The 20,567-nt window shown below is 36.6% G+C and overlaps 1 protein-coding gene across 3 annotated transcripts; it reads left to right on the forward strand.

The window, feature by feature from the left end:
• Window positions 1–48: 48 nt before the first annotated feature.
• On the forward strand, window positions 49–20,486 carry MBIP (MAP3K12 binding inhibitory protein 1). Of its 3 annotated transcripts, none has more exons than XM_004436394.2 (9): window positions 49–215; window positions 3,820–3,939; window positions 5,710–5,934; window positions 6,024–6,120; window positions 8,620–8,685; window positions 8,933–9,085; window positions 12,540–12,637; window positions 18,861–18,899; window positions 19,868–20,486. In XM_004436394.2, exons 1-9 carry the CDS (start codon window positions 87–89, stop codon window positions 19,973–19,975), a joined length of 1,035 nt encoding a protein of 344 aa, XP_004436451.1. In that variant the 5' UTR covers window positions 49–86; the 3' UTR covers window positions 19,976–20,486. The 3 variants fall into 3 exon arrangements, with proteins under 3 accessions (XP_004436451.1, XP_014647597.1, XP_087278641.1); XM_014792111.2 differs by having other exon boundaries at window positions 19,871–20,486; XM_087422515.1 differs by lacking the exon at window positions 8,933–9,085.
• The last annotated feature ends 81 nt before the right edge of the window (window positions 20,487–20,567 follow it).

A 20,567-nucleotide genomic window follows, 5' to 3' on the forward strand; every position in this document is an offset into this window, starting at 1 on the left:
CATCGCCGAGCGACGACAGCCGGAAAGGGAGGGGGTGGGGCTGTGAGCGCGTCTCTGTGGTGGCGGGGGTGGCCTGCGAAGGTGTCATGGCTGCGGCCACTGAGCTTAGTCGCCCTAGCATCGGTAACAGGAGCCTGGAGCGGAGCTGCAGCCCCAGCTTCTCCCAGGAGGTGCTCTGCGAAGTCTTTCGCTCCCTGCATACCCTGGCCGGACAAGTGAGTGGTGGCTTGTGGGAGTAGGGGTGTGGGAACCGTGCGGCCCCTCCCCGCTTTTTCCTCTGGCGGAGGAGGGGGGCAGCGGAGGCCTGCCGGGTGTGGGACCCGCCGGAGAGGCTGGGGCCGGGGGAGGAAGGAGTCCAGGCCCGGCCGCTTGCGGTCGGAGTGAGGAGGGCCGCACCGGCTTAGTTCAGGACCGGGGGCAGACTAGATTTCATTGCAACTCTTCTCCCCCAGAGCGAGTGAGGATAGTATAAGAGCAACCCGGCTCCAAGAGGAACCCGGCTTGGAGAGAATCAGTGCGGAAAAGCGTCTCTGAGGGTTTGCGAGGCGTCTGGCGCTCAGGATCCCTTTTCCTCCAGTTCATTCGTTAGAAATGGATACGTTAGTGCCGCCTGAGATTGCTGGAAAAACCCTCTCCGCCTTGTTTGGGTGATTTGCTCTTATGAGTCACTTGGTTTATTTCTTTTTTCCTTCTGGCCATTGTGTGCAACTCTTACCCTTTCAAATGGGGAGAAAAATAAAAGGAATGAATCTAAAATACTTATAGCATGAAGTTGGATGAGTTATCCGTGGTTGATACTGTTCGCATCAGAACTGTTGTTTAGCTAGTTGTTTATCTATTAACTAGTTTAACTGGCTGATAAATAGCTTTTGCAGAAGTATCATAATAAAGTTGGGTTTAAATAAAAGTGCTCCTTACACTCTATTACAATCAAGTCACTATATATATATTATATATGTTTCATGACGTAAAATGCAAAACAAATTTTAAATGAGAAACAACCTGAAAATAAGTTTGTCAGCCTTTAAAGGAATTTTTTTCTCTTATATCTTAGACGGAAAATTTTCTAGCTATAAAAGTTTGTATGGGTCTGGTACTAGTGCATGGAACAGACACAGCAGGCATTTGTGTCGAAGATATGGTAACTTTATGAAAATAGAGCATTTGTCTGATTTGAGAAAATTATTTTTAAAAGCCTTGGGTGGATGGAGAATCGATTTTTTAAAAGATTATTTCAGAAATTTTCAAAATCCTAATGTGTTTGTCGTGACTTACAAAGAGCATTACTCTAAGTTAAACATTGGTGTAATGGAACGATTATTCATAGAATCTGATAAAAATTGTAACTTAAACTCAGTTGTTTGCCAAAGACTTACTACAAAAAAATTTTTTAAGGACTTGGGGACATTAATATTTCAGGCTGAAGACCCAAGACCTGTAAATGGTTTAAAAGTTTGAGAACTTTTTATGGCATTTAAAAATTTAAAAATTTTAAACATTCAGATATTCTGTAGGTAGAAGTAGAAATGTGATTAAAGTTTATGTCACCTGCCAAAAATGTTTAGAGTAAATATTTGGCGAGTGTACGTGACATAGTGAACAGACCATCTATACGAGTGTCAAAAAAATAAGATTGTCTCATCGATTAAATGTTAACCATTTTGGTAATATTTTTTATGTATTGAGATTCATTGTTTAAAGATAAGAATGAAAGCCAGAGTACTAATAAAATTTCCTCTGGAGGAGATCCCTATTTCCTTTTGCAATGAGTTTAAAGGATTTTTTTAAAATGTATGTTGTAATATGCCTAAGTTCGTTCTGTATAGTATCATTGTATTATTAGCTCTCCTCAATAGGAAACATAAAGTTGAATGTTAAAAAGTATTTTCTATTCCAGGTTTCAAATTTACTGATTTTGACCTTATGGCTTGCCTCTGGATGGCCATTTTACCAAGCTGAAGAATTACTTACTGTTAGCTTGGATTTTTGTATTAATTTAATAATGTTTTTACTGAAAATGCATATTTAAATAGTCCATATTGATGGCAGACTAATACATTTTTGAGTGAGTGGTTTACAGTTACAAGTTCTACAGGGTAAAAATGCATAGAATTCATATTACTAATAGAGAATTTGTTGAATAAATAGTTGGATGCATTGGGATTGTTTTAATTTGTGACATTATTATGTGGCTTTCTTAAAAGACAAAGGATCTTTAATTGCACTTGAAGGCTTACATAATTCTGCTGAATTGAAATGAGAATATGATCCTAACATTAAGATTTATTTTCTATAAGTTATTATTTTCTCTAGAAAATTTGATGCTTTGTTTTGGTTGAGGATTTGCCTGCATTATCCCCAAACTGTATTTATAAATTTGTTATAATCGACTATAGATCTCTTTGAAGACTGTAAAAGTATAATAATACTTCGCTTCCACACATAAGTTGTTGTCTAACAAAATCTTTATAGGTGTTAAGTAATATAAATTAAGATTAATGTGGTAATCTTCATGTAAAACCTTAGTTAAATTAATATTAACTAATATTTGCCGGTGCAGCCTACACAAAACTTCCTGTTTCTTTATGCTTGTCTAGTATGGACTTCAGATGTTTCTGGTCTCACATTTGAAGGGTAGTAAATTTCTGTCAATTAGTATTCATTCAATATAGTGCATTTTTTTGGTAACTTTGGATCTCTTTCGTTCTTTGTACAGTGATTCATCCTTTTATTATAATCACAACTCACAAGATCTGTATTTGAACTAATGTAACACTTTATTTTGTAGAAAACATGACTAATTTTTAATAAATGATTTCTGAAAAAATAACATAGTTGATTCTAATATGCAATATATCCTTATAGTATGCATAAACACATGTCCTAGAAAAGTTTATGGTGGTTCACTTTTATTCACTCAAAAGACTAGAGACGGAGGTTTCCCTCTATAATTTTCACTGATTTTGATAATAATTGTATATTCAGGTTCTCAGTAGTTTTTTGTATATAATTTTATACTAATAGGTCACACATGGCATAGCCAACTTACAAGAAATTTTCATATAGTGAGCCCTCACACTTTATTAGAAAATACTATTTAGCAAAAGATCTGACCATTCCATTCAGTCTGTGGCCATTTATTTCACTATTGTGGAAAAGTATATGTTTTTCAATTTCAGATTTCCACAGCTAAATAATAGTTTAACTTTTATTTGGAGTAGATAAATATATTGCCCTTTATCCCTAGACTTTATAATATGTATGAATAATCTTGATTTTTAAATTATTTTTAAAATTGGTTAAAGTTGAAAACTAAAAATGTGATTCAGAAGGCATCAAAGTAATGATATATTTCAGTTATGTATTTATGAACATATTTAACAAAAAGAAATGTGTATATCAGAACTTTCATAAATGTGCCTGCCCACTCTGTTGAATGCTCTGAGCTAGAAGTAGTAGGATTCTAAATAAGGCAAGCCTATCTTGGCCCCCATCCAAAGGTTTTTAGATATCAAAGTATCAAAAAAGCCTCATCTTTTCATCTTTTGTGGATAGTTTCACCTCTAAGATGGTCCCATTACACAGACCCAAGAACAGAATTAGAATGAGATGTATTCTGTTTTTTTTTTTGTGAAAATTATATCTTTCTTGGCCTTTTAAAATCGTAGCTAGGTAGAGCATTTTAATGTAGCATTAAAAACTTGGTAACTTTGAGCTAAATGGGCATGTTACTCTGTAGAAATCTTATTTTTGTGACAATCCCATATGTACAGCTTAATCATGTAATTTTTGTGATGTCGCTGGTTTGCCCCTTTGAAGCTTAACCTCAGAGATGATGTGGTGAAAATTACAATCGATTGGAACAAGCTCCAGAGCCTCTCGGCACTCCAGCCCGCTTTGCTCTTTAGTGCACTTGAACAACACGTTTTATATTTACAGGTAAATTTCTTGTTAAAAATGTTAACTCAATATTGAGAATAGAAATTAATTGTAGTTAAATTATAAGCTGAAGTATTTGTCAGTTCTGTCTTAACACTGTATTAATAGTGTTATTAATAAAAGGTTACTTCAGCCGGATTGGGTCCAAATCTGTTAATTTACATAGTGATCAGGACACTTACTGGAATATAGCCCAATAGGCCCATGTGGGTGTGAAGATTGAATGGATGCAATTCTATTCAATTCTAGACTCGCACTGAAAATTCAATACAGTTGCATCTATGGTGGGTTATAATTAAGCAATAAGACACGGCAGGTGTGTGTCATGCTATGATAATGATTCCATGCCTTGGGTGAGTTTGGAGGCTCATGGAGTGCTTTCAGTGGTTCAAGAAGTGGCATTATCCCAGCATGACACATCCTGGAGTGTCTATTGCAATTAAACAGTTTCAGCATAGTTTTTAAAAAGAAAGTAATTTCTGTGACATTAATGTCTCATCTTAGTAAGTAGCCAGTCACTATTTTATCTTTTCTTTAACAGTTTGAAATAATTCATCCTTTATATTAGAAGTCAACATTGAATTGTTATTTATAAAAGTACTGCTACATTTTTTAACATTTCAGTTCAATAACTAAACAGTGTTATAACCTTGCTGGTTTCCAGTTGAACATCTCTACAGTTATAATTGATGTGATCTTGCAGTTTATCTCTAGTCAAAGTATACAATATGAAGTGTGAAAAAGGTCAGTGGAAGAACTGTTTGGATTGGTCACTTTACTGCTGTTAAGATTGTAAGGTTTTGGACGAGTATTTGGTATAGCAAACAATGCAAGCAAAACCGTAGGTATGAAAAAATAACTGGAACATTGACAGGTGTTGGTGTGTTTTGGTTAATGGAATAGACATTAATTTTCAGCCCTGTGTTCAATGACTTTATGGGAAGTTTTAACTCTCTGTTTCATGTTAAAAGTAATAGTTAACCCTAATTTTAAAGGGCAGAAGCAGTGAGCTATAGACCTCAATTGAGGCCTAACTGTGGGGGTGGAGTAGGTAGTATAATTCATGTTAGACAACAGGATTTCTTTCCCCCTCTAGTATAGTGATAGGCATCTCTCTTTTCAGCTATGGATTTTAGTAGGTTTTTTTCTTCTTCTTCTTCTTCATTTTCTTTCTAAAAATTTAATTTCATGACCCAACAAGTTATCTTGCCATGTCAGGAAAAGCCTGAGTGTTCACTCAGCATAACACCTATATATTTCACGTCTGTGCTCTCTCATTCACTTTGGCCAACTGCAGTTTCAAGTGGAGAATCTCCAGTGATACAGTGATAATGCAGGGCTTTGCGGAGTGAGAGCACTGGCTCTTGTGTTAAGGAGGAAAAATACTAAGCCTTAGTGTTCTGAGGAGGCATTTGAATGACATGTTAATTAAGTGGCATTGGTGCCAGAGGCTGAGGCTTTGATTTGGCACAAAATAAAAGATGAGTGACAGAATGATTATCTCAAAGAAAATTTTAAATTTCCTCAGGTTTTCTCTCTTTCTTTTTTTTTTTTAAACAGATTTATAGCAAATGATAATGGTCACAATAGCAGAGAATAGCAAACGCTTACATGTGGTCAGGGCTATGTATCCTGATAGCTAACTTTTTATATTTAGTTAATTGATATAAAATATTGCATTTACTTAGCAGAAATTTATATAAATATGTTAAGTGTGTCATTAATTTTGATCAGTTTGAACCCCAGCAGATGGAATTGTGTTCTTCTCAGCCTTTTTTAGCAAAACTTCAGCCTCTGATTAAAGAGGAGAATACAGCTGTTGTTGAAGAGATAGAAAAAACAGAAACAGGGAACAAGAATGAAGTAAATGCCAAATTTCCCACTGGCGAGCTACAAGAGGAAGAAAAGCACAAAGATGGTGATTTAGGAGATGTGAAAAAGACACAGATCCATTTTGATCCAGAAGTAGTTCAAATAAAGGCTGGAAAAGCAGAAGTAAGAGGGTTTTTAGGGGGAGGGGAGTATTACTTTTTAAAATCTTATTGTGTTTGGATTGTTAAAACATGCATACTTATTGTTTGTAGATTGACAGACGAATATCTGCATTTATTGAAAGAAAGCAAGCTGAAATCAATGAAAACAACGTCAGGGAATTTTGCAATGTTATTGATTGTAATCAAGGTAACTACCTAGAAGAAGTTAATTTTCATAACAGTTTTAAGCACAGTTTCTACAGTTGCTCTGATCTTTCATTTGTTTTTATAAATGAATAACGTTAAGAACACAAATTCATTTTACAGGTTTACTTAGAAACTAAGGCAGCAGAATTTCCTTCTGTTTAATAATTAGACTGTATTGCAAAAATGGTTTTCATTTTGCTTATGCAAAAATTAAATAAATGCTAACATAAAAAGGCTAATGTTTACCACAGGTGAAAAGATTGTTTTAAAGTTCCTTTAGGAAATGAAGATGAAGGGTGGGTGGCAGGGTTGCTTGGTCTCACCTGTAAGAAGGAACTAAGCTATATAAATTTCAAGCTTGTAAATAGGCTTATGAACTTACGATGTTCATAAATAAAGTGAACTTAGTAAAGTTAATACTCCTCAAGAGGGAGCAGTTTTCTCACTACTCCTGAGCTGTTTAAAATGTTTTCTGTCACGATAACACCAATTTGTCCCGAAGACTATGGTGTCTTATGCAGTTTTCCTTTCTCTCATAGTGCAAATATATGCTGTTCTTCATCAGATTCTCCTTTTCCTCTCCACTTGATGCCATAGTATATTTACAGATCTGCAGGTATGCTGCAGAATACAAAATATTGCAAAGCACTGGCATAGATCATACTCAGGCATCATAGTAATAATCAGAACAAGTAGTTCTTAGAAAAAATTATGGAGAAGAGTTCCTAATTGGAATGAACATTTTTCTTGTTGCCTCAAATATCTCTTGGCTAATTATTATGAACACAGAATTGTCAGATGAATCTAGAATTAACTCGTATCACATTGGTACACTGATTCTCTTCAAAATGAAATAATACAGGCTTAAGTTGGGTCCTAAATTCAGCCTTTTCTTCTATTAACGTTATACATGCCTATCTCTAGATTTGGTATATTTTCCTGTTGGCTCTTCAGAACAGGTGCAACAGTGGCAAAATCTCAGGTACTACAGTCCAAGTACAAGCAACCCATGAGAAAGGGTTTGTTGAGGGAGCAAGCACATGTGTCACTAATGTTATTCCTCTGTTCTCCCTGCTAACTCTATTATTATAAACCACCAGGGGATAGAAATTGACAAGAATTGAAATGCTCAGCAGGATTCCTTGGCCCATTCAATCCCTTGCTGGCTCAAAACAGTGCTAGCAAGAATTGCTGTGGAGATGACTAGCACTCCTACATTCACTGTCTTCACACCATGCTGAATTTCTCACTGATGGGCCAGTTAATCTATATATTTGGAATATAGCTCTGGAATGGATGATAGCTTCTTTTTTTAACCCTTAGCCCCATGAAATGGTAGAAAAAGAATGGAGAAGTGATGGCCCTTTAAACATATTTTGAAGTGTCTCAAAAAAAAAAAAGAAAAAGAAAATGACTCTGTTTAGTAGTGACTTATCAGCAGAACTATTAAGGAAACTTAGACTGAAAAAATATAAATGTAATGTGTTAGTGTGTTCCTTTTAATACCTCTCAATTTGACCTAAATATAAATAATGGATTTTTTTAAAAATCAAATTCCATAGGGAAAAATATAATTTTCTTTCAGTACCTCTTTTACCATACATTTTCTATTATAAAGTAGTCAAGGGGAATTGTTCCGGAAATTCACTGCAATGCATGGTTTTACTTAATGTCATTTAAGTTTTATTTTATAATATTTGAAATGTTTATATATTATGTTAACATTGTTCCAGTTTCCCTCCTTGATTTGTAATCTATTTGTTGATATCTGATTTGAAACAAACTATACTTTTCAGCTTAGAAAAAAATTTGAACAAATTTTCACAATGTGTCTTTCCTAAAATTGCATTTTTTGAAAGGGGCAGTCTGGAAAGAGATAGATGGCTTTTGTGATTAGAGATTTTTAAATAAGCATTGGAAATCTAGGTAAAGTGGAAAAGTATGTGTTATACTTGAGATTTCAAGGTCTTTTTTCTGTGGAGTTCTGAAATAAAGATGTGCTAAATGTATAATTAATCCTTTTTATTAGCTGTTTACTAATTTGATCAGTAAGTAATATCAAAAATGCTGTATTTTTTAAAAAAGATATTTCAGTGAAAATAATGAGTTCTATTTATTTCTATGATGAAATAAAATTAATAGTGTCTCTGGCTTAGAATTAAAATACTGTCTATTAATATATAAATTATTTTCTCCAAAAGCCCACATGGTTTTCAGGGATACTAGTATTCGTTAAAATTTATGTTAAATTATGCCACTGAGTGCTGAGGGCTTTTCTATATATAAATCTGAAAATTAGATAAGATTAGATATTTTAAATTTTAGAGGGTCAGGATCACTAAATTTTATCCTGTGTGTGCTGGTAATTTACTATTATTTAAAAATGATATTCTGTTATTATGAGTAATATGTTAATATGAATTATTGAAAGTTTATCAAAATCTCATACATTTGAAGTTAAGAATATATTTAAACTTGTACTCATCTAAATTCTCCTTAGAAAATAGTTGTGCAAGAACTGATGCCGTTTTTACCCCTTACCCTGGATTTAAAAGTCACGTAAAAGGTAAGTATCCACTCCATAATATCTTCCACTGACAGAAGCTTATTCTAGATCATAAGCAAAATGGGTAAAAATCACTTTCCTATCTACATTTTGTTTATTTTAAAACAAAACAAAAAATCTTGCCTTTCTTATGCTTGGGTTTGTGGTTAGATGGTCTTTATGAAAAGAATATAAAGTACTGTTAGGGAGAGAGACTTGCTGATTTTTGAAATGTAGATTTAATAGGCTCAGAAGTTTCTTATCTTAGTTTCTAGAGTTGTGAATACATATGGACCACAGACTAGACCTGAAGGAATTCAAGGGTCAGGTCATAAACCCAACAGCATGCTTCGAGATTGTGGTAACCAGGCAGTAGAAGAAAGACTACAAAATATTGAGGCTCACTTGCGATTGCAGACAGGTAAGCAGAGTGCCAGGCAATGCCCAGTAATGTACCTTTGCAGGTGGTTAAAGAAATTCCAATTCATTTAGTCACCAAATTTTCATTGAGCACCTGTCACATACAAAACATTGTTCCGGTCTGTACAAAAATGAATAAAGTTTAACTATGACCATCTCTCATTCTAATCACCCACTGTGCTGGGTAAAAAGTATTTATAAATCTGATCCTAGTCCCCAAGGGTCTCTCAGTGAGGATAAACATATAAATAAATAAATGCCATCAGTGAAGTGAACTAACATTTAATGAATAATACTAAGGGCCAGTCACTCTGAAAGTATTATGCATATGTCAGCTCACTTAATATTTAACAGTACCCTTGTGAGGTGTTGGTGCTGTTATCATTGTCAGATAAAGAAACTGAAGTTCACAGAGCTCAAGCAACATGTCCAAGGTAGTAAGTGATAACTAGAAATCAATCCTAGATCTTAACTGGCTCCAAAGCCTGAGTCTCCCTCCCCATTTAGTCATCAGATCCTGTTGATTCTGTCTTCTCAGTATCTCTTAAATTTACCTCCACAGCTACTACTCTAGTTGAAGTCACTGTGTTCTCGGCCTTGGACTGATGGAAGGATATTAAATGGGTGCTTTGCCTCTAGACTTCCTCCTTGAGACCAGTTCTCTACCTTGTGGACAAATTGCTTTTCTACAGCTCAAATCCGATCTTGCCACTCCCCAGATAAAAATTCTTTAATGGTTTGCTGTTGCCCTTATATGCATACCAAACTTAATACTTATTCATTCATTTCATAAATAGGTAATAAGTTCCTGCTATAAGCCAGGTACTGTTCTAGGTACTGAGAATACATGTGAACAGAAGTTCTAGTATGTATATTATATGCTACACTAGAAGAGAAGGGCTACAAGTAAAGGGCCTTGACCAAGAGAAGGGAAAGGAGATTGGGATGGGAGGGGGTTGTAATTTTAAATAGCATGATCTGTATCTATAGTTCCAGTCACATCTCTGTGCTTCCCAACTCCCACTCATTTTGCTGTAGGGCCTTTACCCAGGCTTTTTCTTCTGCCCATGCTTTTCCCTCCTGATCCCAAAGGTATGGATTCCGCTTTTACATGGTCTCAATAGCACCTGGTACTCCCTGCCCTCCTTTATGGCATGTCACAGTTGCGTTTGTTTAATATCTCTCTCCCCAGCTAGATAATAAGGTCTGTGAGAGCAAACAGTCATGTTCATCGCTTTGTCCCTAGTGCAGTGCCTGGCACAAAACAGGTGTTCAGGTGTTTACTGAATGAACAATTGCTCGTTTCACTTTTTCAGATATGTGCAAAGTACAGTAGGGACACAGAGTTAGTGTTCAGCTCTCTCAGGAGGTCAAGGGGTGGTATCCCTGCTGAAGTGACATTTGGGCCCTGGAAGGGTTAGTAGGAATTTTTCAGCAGGCAGGAGCAAAGCATTCCAAAAAGGGAACAGCATCTGCAAAAAGCATAGAGGCACAAAATACGGTTCAGGGCGTTTCTGAGTCCAGTCTAGCTGGAGTATTTGCTGGATGGCGGTAGAAGAAGATAAGAGAATGAGTAAATTTTTGAGAGTAATAAGAGATTAAAAATTAATCCTCTCCCCCAGAACTAGATGAATTAAAATACAACTTTATGAAAGGATTAACTTGTTTATTAAGTCTAATAGTATCAAGTAGTTATTTTTGAAAAATATCTTTGAATGCATGCTATGTGCCAAGTGCTGTTTTGGACTTGAGGGATATTGAGATGATGTGGTCACAGTCCCTAGCTTCTAGGACTCTATAATCTGTTTGGGAGAAAGATTAATAGTGAAGAGGAATGTAAAGGGGCTCTGAAGGAAGGGTATGAAGGGGGTACAGAGTGCCACCATGTGAAGAGATTCAGGCAGTGCTTCACTGACCAGTGAAGCTTGAGCTGGCTCTTAAAAGGTTACAGAGGTGAGGCAGGGACACTCTAGGTAAAGGGAGCAGCATGAGCAGAGTCAAATGAATAAGTTACTCATTTTACCTTATTCGAGAGCAAGAACAACCAAGATTCTAAGATAAAAAATATTCTCAAAAGAAAAAGAAACATATGTCTGAGTGTTTATATTTAACAAGTTGATACTTTTGATATGAAAATTTGCCCATATTCTTTAATTGCATAATGATTGTCTAATCATGTGTTCCTTCAGTCAGTAAATATTGAGCACCTGTGTAGTCTATGAACTGATGCTTCCTAGGTTTGTGCAGTGCACAAGCTCCACAGCCATACCCAATGAACAAAACATAGAATTCTGCCCTCTTAGAGCTTACATGAGAGTGGAGACATAGGCAATAGATAAACAACATGCAGAATGTCAGGTGTTAGTAATGGTTTGGAGAAAAATAAAGCAAAGAGGATAGTGAGTGGCCAGGAGGGGAAGGTGGTAGCACGGGTATTTTTCAAACAGTGGTCAGAGAAGGCCTTACTGATAAGGTAACTTTTGAGCCAAGACCTGAAGTTGGCAAGAGCAAGCCTTGTGAATATGGAGGTAGAGGGAGCGCAAGAGCAAAAGCTGGGAGGCACGTGGCCTGGTACAGTAACAGGAAAGAGGAATCAAGGGACTGGAATGAGATGAGTGTGGGGAGAGTGTCCAAACTGTACCACCGTGTACACTGTTGTGAAGGCTTTGGTTTTGAATCTGAGTGAGATATGAAGGTGTTGGAAGGTTCTGAACAGAGAAGTGACACTATCTGACTTACATTGTAAAAGGATCACTAGCTGCCGTGTTGAGAATAGACTCTATGGGAGCAAGGAGAAATAAGGAGACCATTTTGAAGGTTGTGATAATCCAGGGAGACATGCTGGTGGTCTGGACCAGAATGGTCACATTGGAGGTGCTGAGAAATGAAAGAATTTGGGATATAATCATAACCTTGAAATTTGAGTACCTTAATTTACTCTCCCCCTGCCTAGAAAGTTTGTTAGGTAAGAATTATGGTAACGCTCCCCCTTTAATGTTCTTCTAGGTTAAAGGAGAAAATATGGCATGTAGGGAGAAGTATAAATGGAAGAAAAATGTTATGACAGATTGCAGCCACTGGATTCAATTGTCATTTGTCACTGTGCATTTTTCTCCTCCCAAGTAACAATCAAAGTCTATCAGAAATACAAATTGTTATATTTGTAGGAACTATTCAATATCTTGTGAAATGAGTTTAACATAAAACAAGATTCCTAGCAATATAGGAAGCATATGGGGCCTTGAGGGGAGGTGTAGTGTAATAATATATCCCTTAGTGTGTAATATGAAAATGTGAGCTCAAGATTTCATTCTCTTTTACTCCTGTTCATTTTTTTAAGTATAAATATTTCCAATTCCTTTGCATTAGTGTCTTCGTATGGTATTTTAAGAATAAAAATTGTAAGAAGGAAGAATTATTCAATAGTATCTCAGAGTTTTTTTTAATGTATTTAGGTGGTCCAGTGCCAAGAGACATTTATCAGAGAATTAAAAAACTTGAGGATAAAATCCTTGAATTGGAAGGCATCTCTCCTGAATATTTTCAGTCTGTGGTAAGTATAAGTGTCTTTAAAAACTAAATAAATGTTATTTTATTTTGGGTTTTTCTTCATATAAAAATTCACTCATTGATCTGTTGTAAGTGCAACACTGTTTCAGTAATTCAGAGATGAAAGAACATATATATGTAGGGGGTTACCTGGTTCTTTAAAAATTGTGATTCTGGGGGCTGGCCCGGTGGCGCAAGCAGTTAAGTGCGTGCGCTCCGCTGCGGCAGCCCGAAGTTCACCGGTTCGGATCCCAGGCGCACACTGACGCACCAGTTGGCAAGCCATGCTGTGGTGGTGTCCCATATAAAGTGGAGGAAGATGGGCACGGATGTTAGCCCAGGGCCAGTCTTCCTCAGCAAAAAAAGAGCAGGATTGGCAGATGTTAGCACAGGGCTGATCTTCCTCACACACACAAAAAAAATTGTGATTCTGAATACTGTATTATAGACCCATAATTTTTTAAAAAGGGGTCCTTTTATTGTACATTACCTAAATTCTCAAACTTAAGCCATTTTCATGGCATAATAAATCAGCCTGGATAGGAGTCAGCCCTATCACTCTGAACTTGCTATCTTGTAGAACGGAGGCTTCCTCTGGGACCTTGCTATATTAGTTATCCCCTGTCTCTCTAATCCCTCCCTGTCCACGGACGCCTTCCCTCAGATCATACGCGCTTACATTTCTCCCTCATCTAAACAAACACCTCAGTCTGCCACCCTACCTTTTTCTTGATCTTAACCACCAGACTTTGAAAGACTAGTCTATATTTGTCTAATTCCTCAACTCTAGCATTTATTGATTCATTCGTTCATTCTTACCTTTTTCCCGAGGGCGTTAAGAAACAGTGTTGTACTGATAAGTATCTTCTTTATCACATCAGCATGTTTCAGACAAGTGATCCTGAGCTCAGTGTGTTCTTTTCCTGTCTTCGGGGTGATTATACATAACACCTCCTTTTCTGAGGTTTGCTGGTTTTTTTTAAGCAGTGCCATATTAGAAGAACTAAAATAATGTAAAAGTGAACAGAATTCTTAAATTTTTCATGAAAATCTTTCTGAAGCTCCTGTTTCTGAAAACTTATGTAAAATAGCTTACATTACCATGGATCATTTTAAGTCACTGGTGAAAAATAAACAGATCAGAGATGAAAAATTTAGAGGAAGAGTGTTAGTGATTTACTTCCCTCAAATGTAAAATGAGGTTTATTAAAGAACTAAAGGCTGAGGCAAAGATGAAATGAGATAATGCCAGTCAGGCACTTAGCACACTGCCTGCAACATGGTGAAACCTCAGTCAACATTAACATTTATTTCGTTCCGGAAACCGTCTCCCAGGTAGCTGTATAAACATGGATAAGTCACACAATTCCTCGGGCCTCAGTTGTCTCATTTTAGGAGATTTGTTGGTTGTGCTACATAATTACAAAGGTGTTTCTGCTTTTAGGATTATTTGAATGTATCTTCCTAGAAAACTTCATAAAGATTTTATGCCTTTTTCTACAACAATCTACCAAGTTTTTCCCGTTCCAGCTGCCTTCATAATCAAGCGTGCCTAATCCCTAGGCAGGTTATTTTTCTAGTTGAATTTCATACCTTGTTAATATAATTCTTGTTAACAATAGAACTGATCTTACAAGAGAGTCTTGTAGTATTAGATGCCTCCAGTGAGACCTTGCACCATCATTTATCTCTTCTCTCGGATTCTGATTTATAAAAGCTTAACGTATACCTGTTACTAAACTTGGTTAACAAAAGAGCAAGCCCTTCGAATCATGATCTTGTTTTGGGGGGTCTGTTATATACAGGATGGGCTGTCCAGAGTGTTTGGTTAAAGAGGTAGAAGTAGTCAGATCGTAGAGCACCTGAAATGCTATACTCAGAAGTTTTAAGTATTTAAAGTTTAAATGCTATTGAAAGCATTTGCGCAGGGAAGTGACTTGTGCTAATTATACTTCGAAGATTTATCTAATACTGTTCTGGGAGAGAAACGAAAAGGGAGAGACTAAGAATAAGGAGACAGTATTTTACTAGCTTAGATGTGAGGTAAGATCCTGAACTAAGGACATAAGAGTGAGACTAGAAAAGATGAATGCAAGAGACAGTAGGAAATAAGAGTTGACAAATATTGATAATTGATTAGATGTGGAAAAAGAGACATAGAGCACGGGGGGGTCCAGTTTCTGGTTGGAAAAATGATACCATCATTGATAGAAATAAGAAAATCTGGAGGGGGAGATATTTTGGGGGGAAATGTGAATTTGAAGTCATAGCAGGATATGCAGATAGAAATATCAAGTAAGCTTTTCGAGATGTAGGACTTACACTTGGGACAACTGGGAGAGTCTGTGTAGAGGTGATAGTTAAAACACAGAATGGGTCAGAACACTGGGACTGTCAGAGGCCTGCGGGCTGACGCTTGGTGACTGCCTGACTGCAGGGGCAGGAAGCATTATAAACATAAACAAAGGATTGGCCAGGATGTGTTGGGTTGCCAGACCTGTGAAAACTAGTGCTTTTAAAAAATATTTCCAAATCTGTTAATATGTATTTGATTAGAAGGATCACTTTTGGATTACTATTGAAAATGACATATCCAAATTAGTAGTAAGCTACAGGGAAGCACAAAACACTGAAAAGGTTTAAACATTCAGATTGACTATCCTAAAAGCCCATGAATATATCTACAGCACAGGCCCAAAGGGAAAGAAGATTTCATACTCACCCTTCCATGGTAGAATGACTGTGCCACCTCTGGGAGCTGCAGTCCTTGCTTGGAATAGAGCTAGCTCTCAACTGTCCTTGCACATAAGAAGAGTTGAACACACACCCTGCAGAGGACATAGCACGTTATTCATGACTCCCACCATCCTCATGCTGGGCGTGCACACATGGCAATTGCATAATTTTACATACCCCTCAAAAGGGTACAGAAAAGACTACACAGATAGCACAGTCTTCTAGCTTCAAAAGTTAGAGAGAAAGGGAAAGTTGAGCCCATTAAATTTCTTAGGATTGAACTTTTGTTAGAAATTGAACTTCTGAACTCTTGAAAAGATTTTAATTGAAATCTGTTTAATCCAGATTCACAAACAGATGAATTCTAAATACAGGGAAGCCTCTTACAGCTGGATAGAAATTGATTATCATGGGTAACATTGAAGTACAGCATAGGAAAAGGGAAACAACGGAGAAAAGATATAAGTTGTTTTCAGTTCTTAAAACTAGATTATGTAAAGTTCTTTTCATTTATGAACCAGTTATAAAAGTCCAAAAAAAGTTATGTGTCTATATATACATATATACAGGAATGTATATAAAGCAGGAATCACAACAAAGATTAGTATTTGTTACACCTTGTAATGTAGTAGTTCTAAAGATCTGTACCCTTCACATTCAACATGGAAAGAACTGAATGTGGTAACAATTTAAAATTTTAAGGGTGGCATCACTTAGACCATTTAAGAGATACAATCCTTGTGAGTATTATGAGATACAATCCTTGTGAGTATTACCAAAGAATTACTTACTGATTTTAAATTATGACCCTTGAAAACAGTAAGTATAACATGCTTCACAAGTATATTTCCACGCACTTGTTCATTTTATAGCTCTTATCACTTACAATTATCTGTTTACACATCTGTTTTTCACATTATATATTGAACCTCTCTGAAGGGCAAGAACTGTGTCTCGTTCATCTTTGAACATGCAGAATCTAGTAGGCATTGAATAAATGTGCGAATGAATGGATAGGACTTGGCTGATAGTTAATCACTGGACTTTTGAGGGCATGTTAACTTTGTGCCAAAGCACTAACTAGGTGGAGTCCTAACTCTAGTCTGTAATGGTAACTCGGGGTTCTAAAGGGTAGTTATCGGGAGAGGGGAGTGCTGAAGGCCAAGTCAGCTTCATGTGCACGGGCCATGTATGTGTGAAAGTGCATGGTGGGCCTGAAGCATGAGGTGACCAACTGGATCCGGCTGGAAAATTAAATGGCAAACATGTTTTGGAGGGCGCTGAAGGACACACTAACCAGTTTGCAATTCCAGTGTCATTGGAGCACAATTAAGTTTTTGAGAAAGAAAAACCTGTAATTTAGGTTCCTATCTGGTGGCACTATGAAGTCTGAGTTAGAGAGAGATTGGAGGCAAGGAAAGTAGTTTAGGAAGCATATCACCGTCCACGCCAGGGAGAAATGAAGCTCTGAATCAGCACAGTGGGACTGGAAGGGAAGAAACATTAAGACGCTGCATCTGTAGAATCAGTAGCCCTTTAACAGCTGATCAGTAAGAAGGGGTTGTCGCGGAAGAGGCCTTCTTACCGCTGGGTTTCCTTAGAGCACGGGTCCCCTGGACCTGTGTGTATGTGTGTGTGTGTCTGTGATTACCTTTTCATCGGGACACGGGCATTATAAATGTAGCTATAAATTACTTGCTAAGGTAAAATAACAGGAAAGAAGAGACAGTTTTGAATGATCTCCGTCCAGCTGTATATTTAGTGAGTTGTGCTCTCAAATATTTTCTCTCAGGTACCAAAACTTGTTAAAATTTCCACCTTTTACACTGAGATTTTGGACCTAAAACAAGTAAATTTTAAAGCTAGTCCAGTGTATTGACAACAGATGTGTTTCTAAGTGTTCTAACTGTCAAAATATTCTGCTCAAACCTAAAGTAAGACCACATTTTACTGTTTTTAAGTCATTGAACCACTGGTGTCATTCTTCTTCTCTTTCTGATACGTCTTACTTTGAATTCATGATACAGTAATAATCTGATTGCTCAATGACATGGCAACTGTCAGTATTTTATAGATTAAACTATTAGGAAAACAAGGGGAAGTATATTTTCATCAGGTATGTAAAAAGCCACTTCTTGGGAAGGTGGGAGACTGAGCAGTGACCAAATTAAACATTAAGCCCTTACCTGCCCAGAGGCCTCAGCACAGGTATTCAGCTCAGTTTGGCAAAGGAAGGATCATGTTTAAATAAGCACTTTTTCCCCATATTTAATAATTCCAACACTTAATGATTTCCCACTTATTATAACTGCTGATAAGAGGCATACCTCAATATTCTTTGAAAAGCTTTTGACACAAAGGAATATGTGAATTTTACCTTCTCTTTGAAATCTCAGTGATCAGAAATGTTCACGAGAAAATTTTGCCACCTACGTTGACAGTTTCTTTGTCAAATGTGCTGATATACTGATTTGCCATTCAAAAGTTTGTGGTTCTGTGAAACTAAGAACAAAATCTAGAAAGAATTCATTAGGTCAGGGTTTAAAAGGTTCAGCAGTTTGTCGGTGAGAATGTTGTCAGCTTCAAGTGGTAGAAATTTAAACTCAAACTGGCTCAAACAGTATGGAAATTATCTTATAAAATAGGAAGTTCAACAGTAGTGCAGTCTTCAGGGTTAATTGATTACTAGCTAAATCATGATTGTCAAAGAATTGGGCTCTAGCTCCTCTCAGCTCTGCTTGGTGTTGGCTTTTTCCCCAGGCAAATGGCAAGATGGCCACAGCGCTTTGAGATGTCCTATCTGGATACAGCAGTGTCCAGAGGAACTGCCTCCTTTGAGGGCTCTCTCTTAGAAATGAGGAAGGTTTTTCCAGAGGCTCTCGCCCTGTTCCCAGGAGACCTCTCCTTACTCATTGGCCAGAATTGGGCCCATGCCCATTCCAGTGACCTACAAGACCAGTGGGGTGGGATCAGCATTCCCCAGAGTCACACAGACAAGTAGTGTCCATTGTAGTCAGTCAACAGTATGTGTGTGTGTGTGTGTGTGCGCGCGCGCGCGCGTGTGCACATGTGTGTGTGTTTTCATCCCTTGGCCTGGTTTTCTAAATTCTCTTTTCCTGTCTATTGCTGCTTCACTTGTTCAGTATCCTGAGGTGGAAAGGTTATAAAAAAGGAAACTAAGTAGAAAAGCCCCAGAGCACCTCTTTTCCACAATCACTCAGCCTCTTTAGAAGCTGGGAATTAGTGGGAAAGTGTGCATAGCCGGGGACGAGCATGTTGCTGCGATGTCACTACTATATACTTTTAATGTCACCTTTGGAGGGTAACTTCCAAAGTACAGAAGGCAGATGAGTGCAGAGAGTGCTTGTTGAGTGTATGGGTTTTGTTTGTGCCAAGATTTTCCATATTTTATTCAGTATTCTATAAAGGAAAATTGTTGTTTAGATTTTCTAAGCATTTGATTACTTACTATTTTTTTTCTTTTCATCTAGAATTTTTCTGGAAAAAGAAGAAAAGTTCAACCACCTCAAGTAAGTTATTGCATTTTCATTTTGGCTTCTGAAATAGTTTGATTAGTTTTTTTCCTTTCTTATTAGTAAAAGTTTCTGCTGTGGTTGCTTTTAGGTCATACTCTGGGATTTAGGACTGAAAAGGCAGCATAAATTAATGTACGTGAATTAGAGAAATAATTTTATTTCAAGGGCATGGAATGACTCACATGGGCCAAATAAATATAAAAGTATTTGTCCAGCTGTTAACTGTAGAGGCATGTATCAGTTACAAAATGCTGAAAAATAATAAATCCTCAAGGAATTTAAATCTCACCCCCTCCCCCTTTTGCACACACCACTACTTAGCAGCGTCCAAATCAAAAAGCAGTGTTTGGCAGAGGCTGACTTCAGCCCACCCTTGTCCACATACTACTATATTAATTGGTTGAATCTTTATTAGTAAGGTTTTGCTAGCCTTTTAGGGCAGCAATGTCAAGTTGGGGAAAGCTTTAAAAATTTTTTTATTTGTTTATTTTTTAAGGGTAGCATATTACTTATTTTTTTTATTGTAAAATTTTAAGTAAATTTTTGAGAGCATCCATTTTTTCCAGGAGAGGTAGTTGACTGCAGTTGAGCCATCCAAAACGAATTTCTAGGTATTTTAAGCAGTTAGGCTAATCCTAAAGTTTAATTTTTTTTACTATTGATTATGAGAATAGTCAGTTGAAAAAACAATTTTTATAGTCCTTTCAAAGTATATAAGGTCCAAGAGAGCTAAGTCATTAGGAAAGAGAAAGAAAATAAGAAATATTTAAGCCTTGTTATTTTATGCCTAAATTTATGATGTAGTTAACATATGTAGTTAAATTTAAAAATTTTTATTATGAGAAAAAAAGACATTTACCATGCTTTTGGATATTTTAAATTTTTATAGTTCATTTAGCACTTTATCTGCATTAAGAAACTTCAGAGTCTTATTCAGCAATTTGTGTTCTTATTGTTTACAGCAGAACTACTCACTGGCTGAACTTGATGAGAAAATTAGTGCCCTCAAACAAGCCCTGCTCAGAAAATCAAGAGAAGCAGAATCCATGGCAACTCACCACCTTCCATGAATAAATCCTCTCATCCTTGTCATTTTACTTTTTTATATACGTGTGTAACTTACACTACAGTTAATTAAATGGATATGTATTTATCTGTGTAGACGTCCCTCTGAAGTCAAGGTTTATTTTCATGTGAGTCTAGCTTGCAGCAAATACTCTTCAGATATTCCAGTGAATTTTGAAATAGTTAATGCATTGATAATAGCATGAGAAAATTATTCCCTTCTGTTTTAAAGGAGGTATTTCGGAAATTGAAAAACTTAATTTGAATGTACATCTTTGTGTGTGTGTGTGCGTGTGTGTATCACAGAAAGGAAGGTTTATTTTGAATAGTCATATTTTGAAGGACTTTATATTTGTAATATCAATGTTAACTAGTTTATTAGTTTAAATTAGTGTTTTGTACATACTAGGCATTCAACAAAAATGTATTGACTGAAATGAATTTTAAATGAATGCATACACTTTTTATTTTTCAAATGTCAATTTTCATGTAAATAAACAGTAGATTTCACCTTTATCCCCTTATTGGCTGTGTGACCTTGAGCAAGTTACTTAATCTCTGTTTCTGCTTCAGTTTCCTCCTCCATAAAATAGGAAT

Source organism: Ceratotherium simum, chromosome 3, assembly GCF_057802395.1.
Source record: "Ceratotherium simum simum isolate JZ-2026a chromosome 3, ASM5780239v1, whole genome shotgun sequence".
Classification (NCBI taxonomy): Eukaryota; Metazoa; Chordata; class Mammalia; order Perissodactyla; family Rhinocerotidae; genus Ceratotherium; species Ceratotherium simum.

Coding starts and splice junctions, on each gene's coding strand:
- MBIP (XM_004436394.2), top strand. CDS start 87: ATGGCTGCGGCCACTGAGCTTAGTCGCCCTAGCATCGGTAACAGGAGC. Junction 8,686..8,932: donor ATTTAAAAGTCACGTAAAAG/GTAAGTATCCAC, acceptor TTCTTATCTTAG/TTTCTAGAGTTGTGAATACA. Junction 9,086..12,539: donor TCACTTGCGATTGCAGACAG/GTAAGCAGAGTG, acceptor TAATGTATTTAG/GTGGTCCAGTGCCAAGAGAC.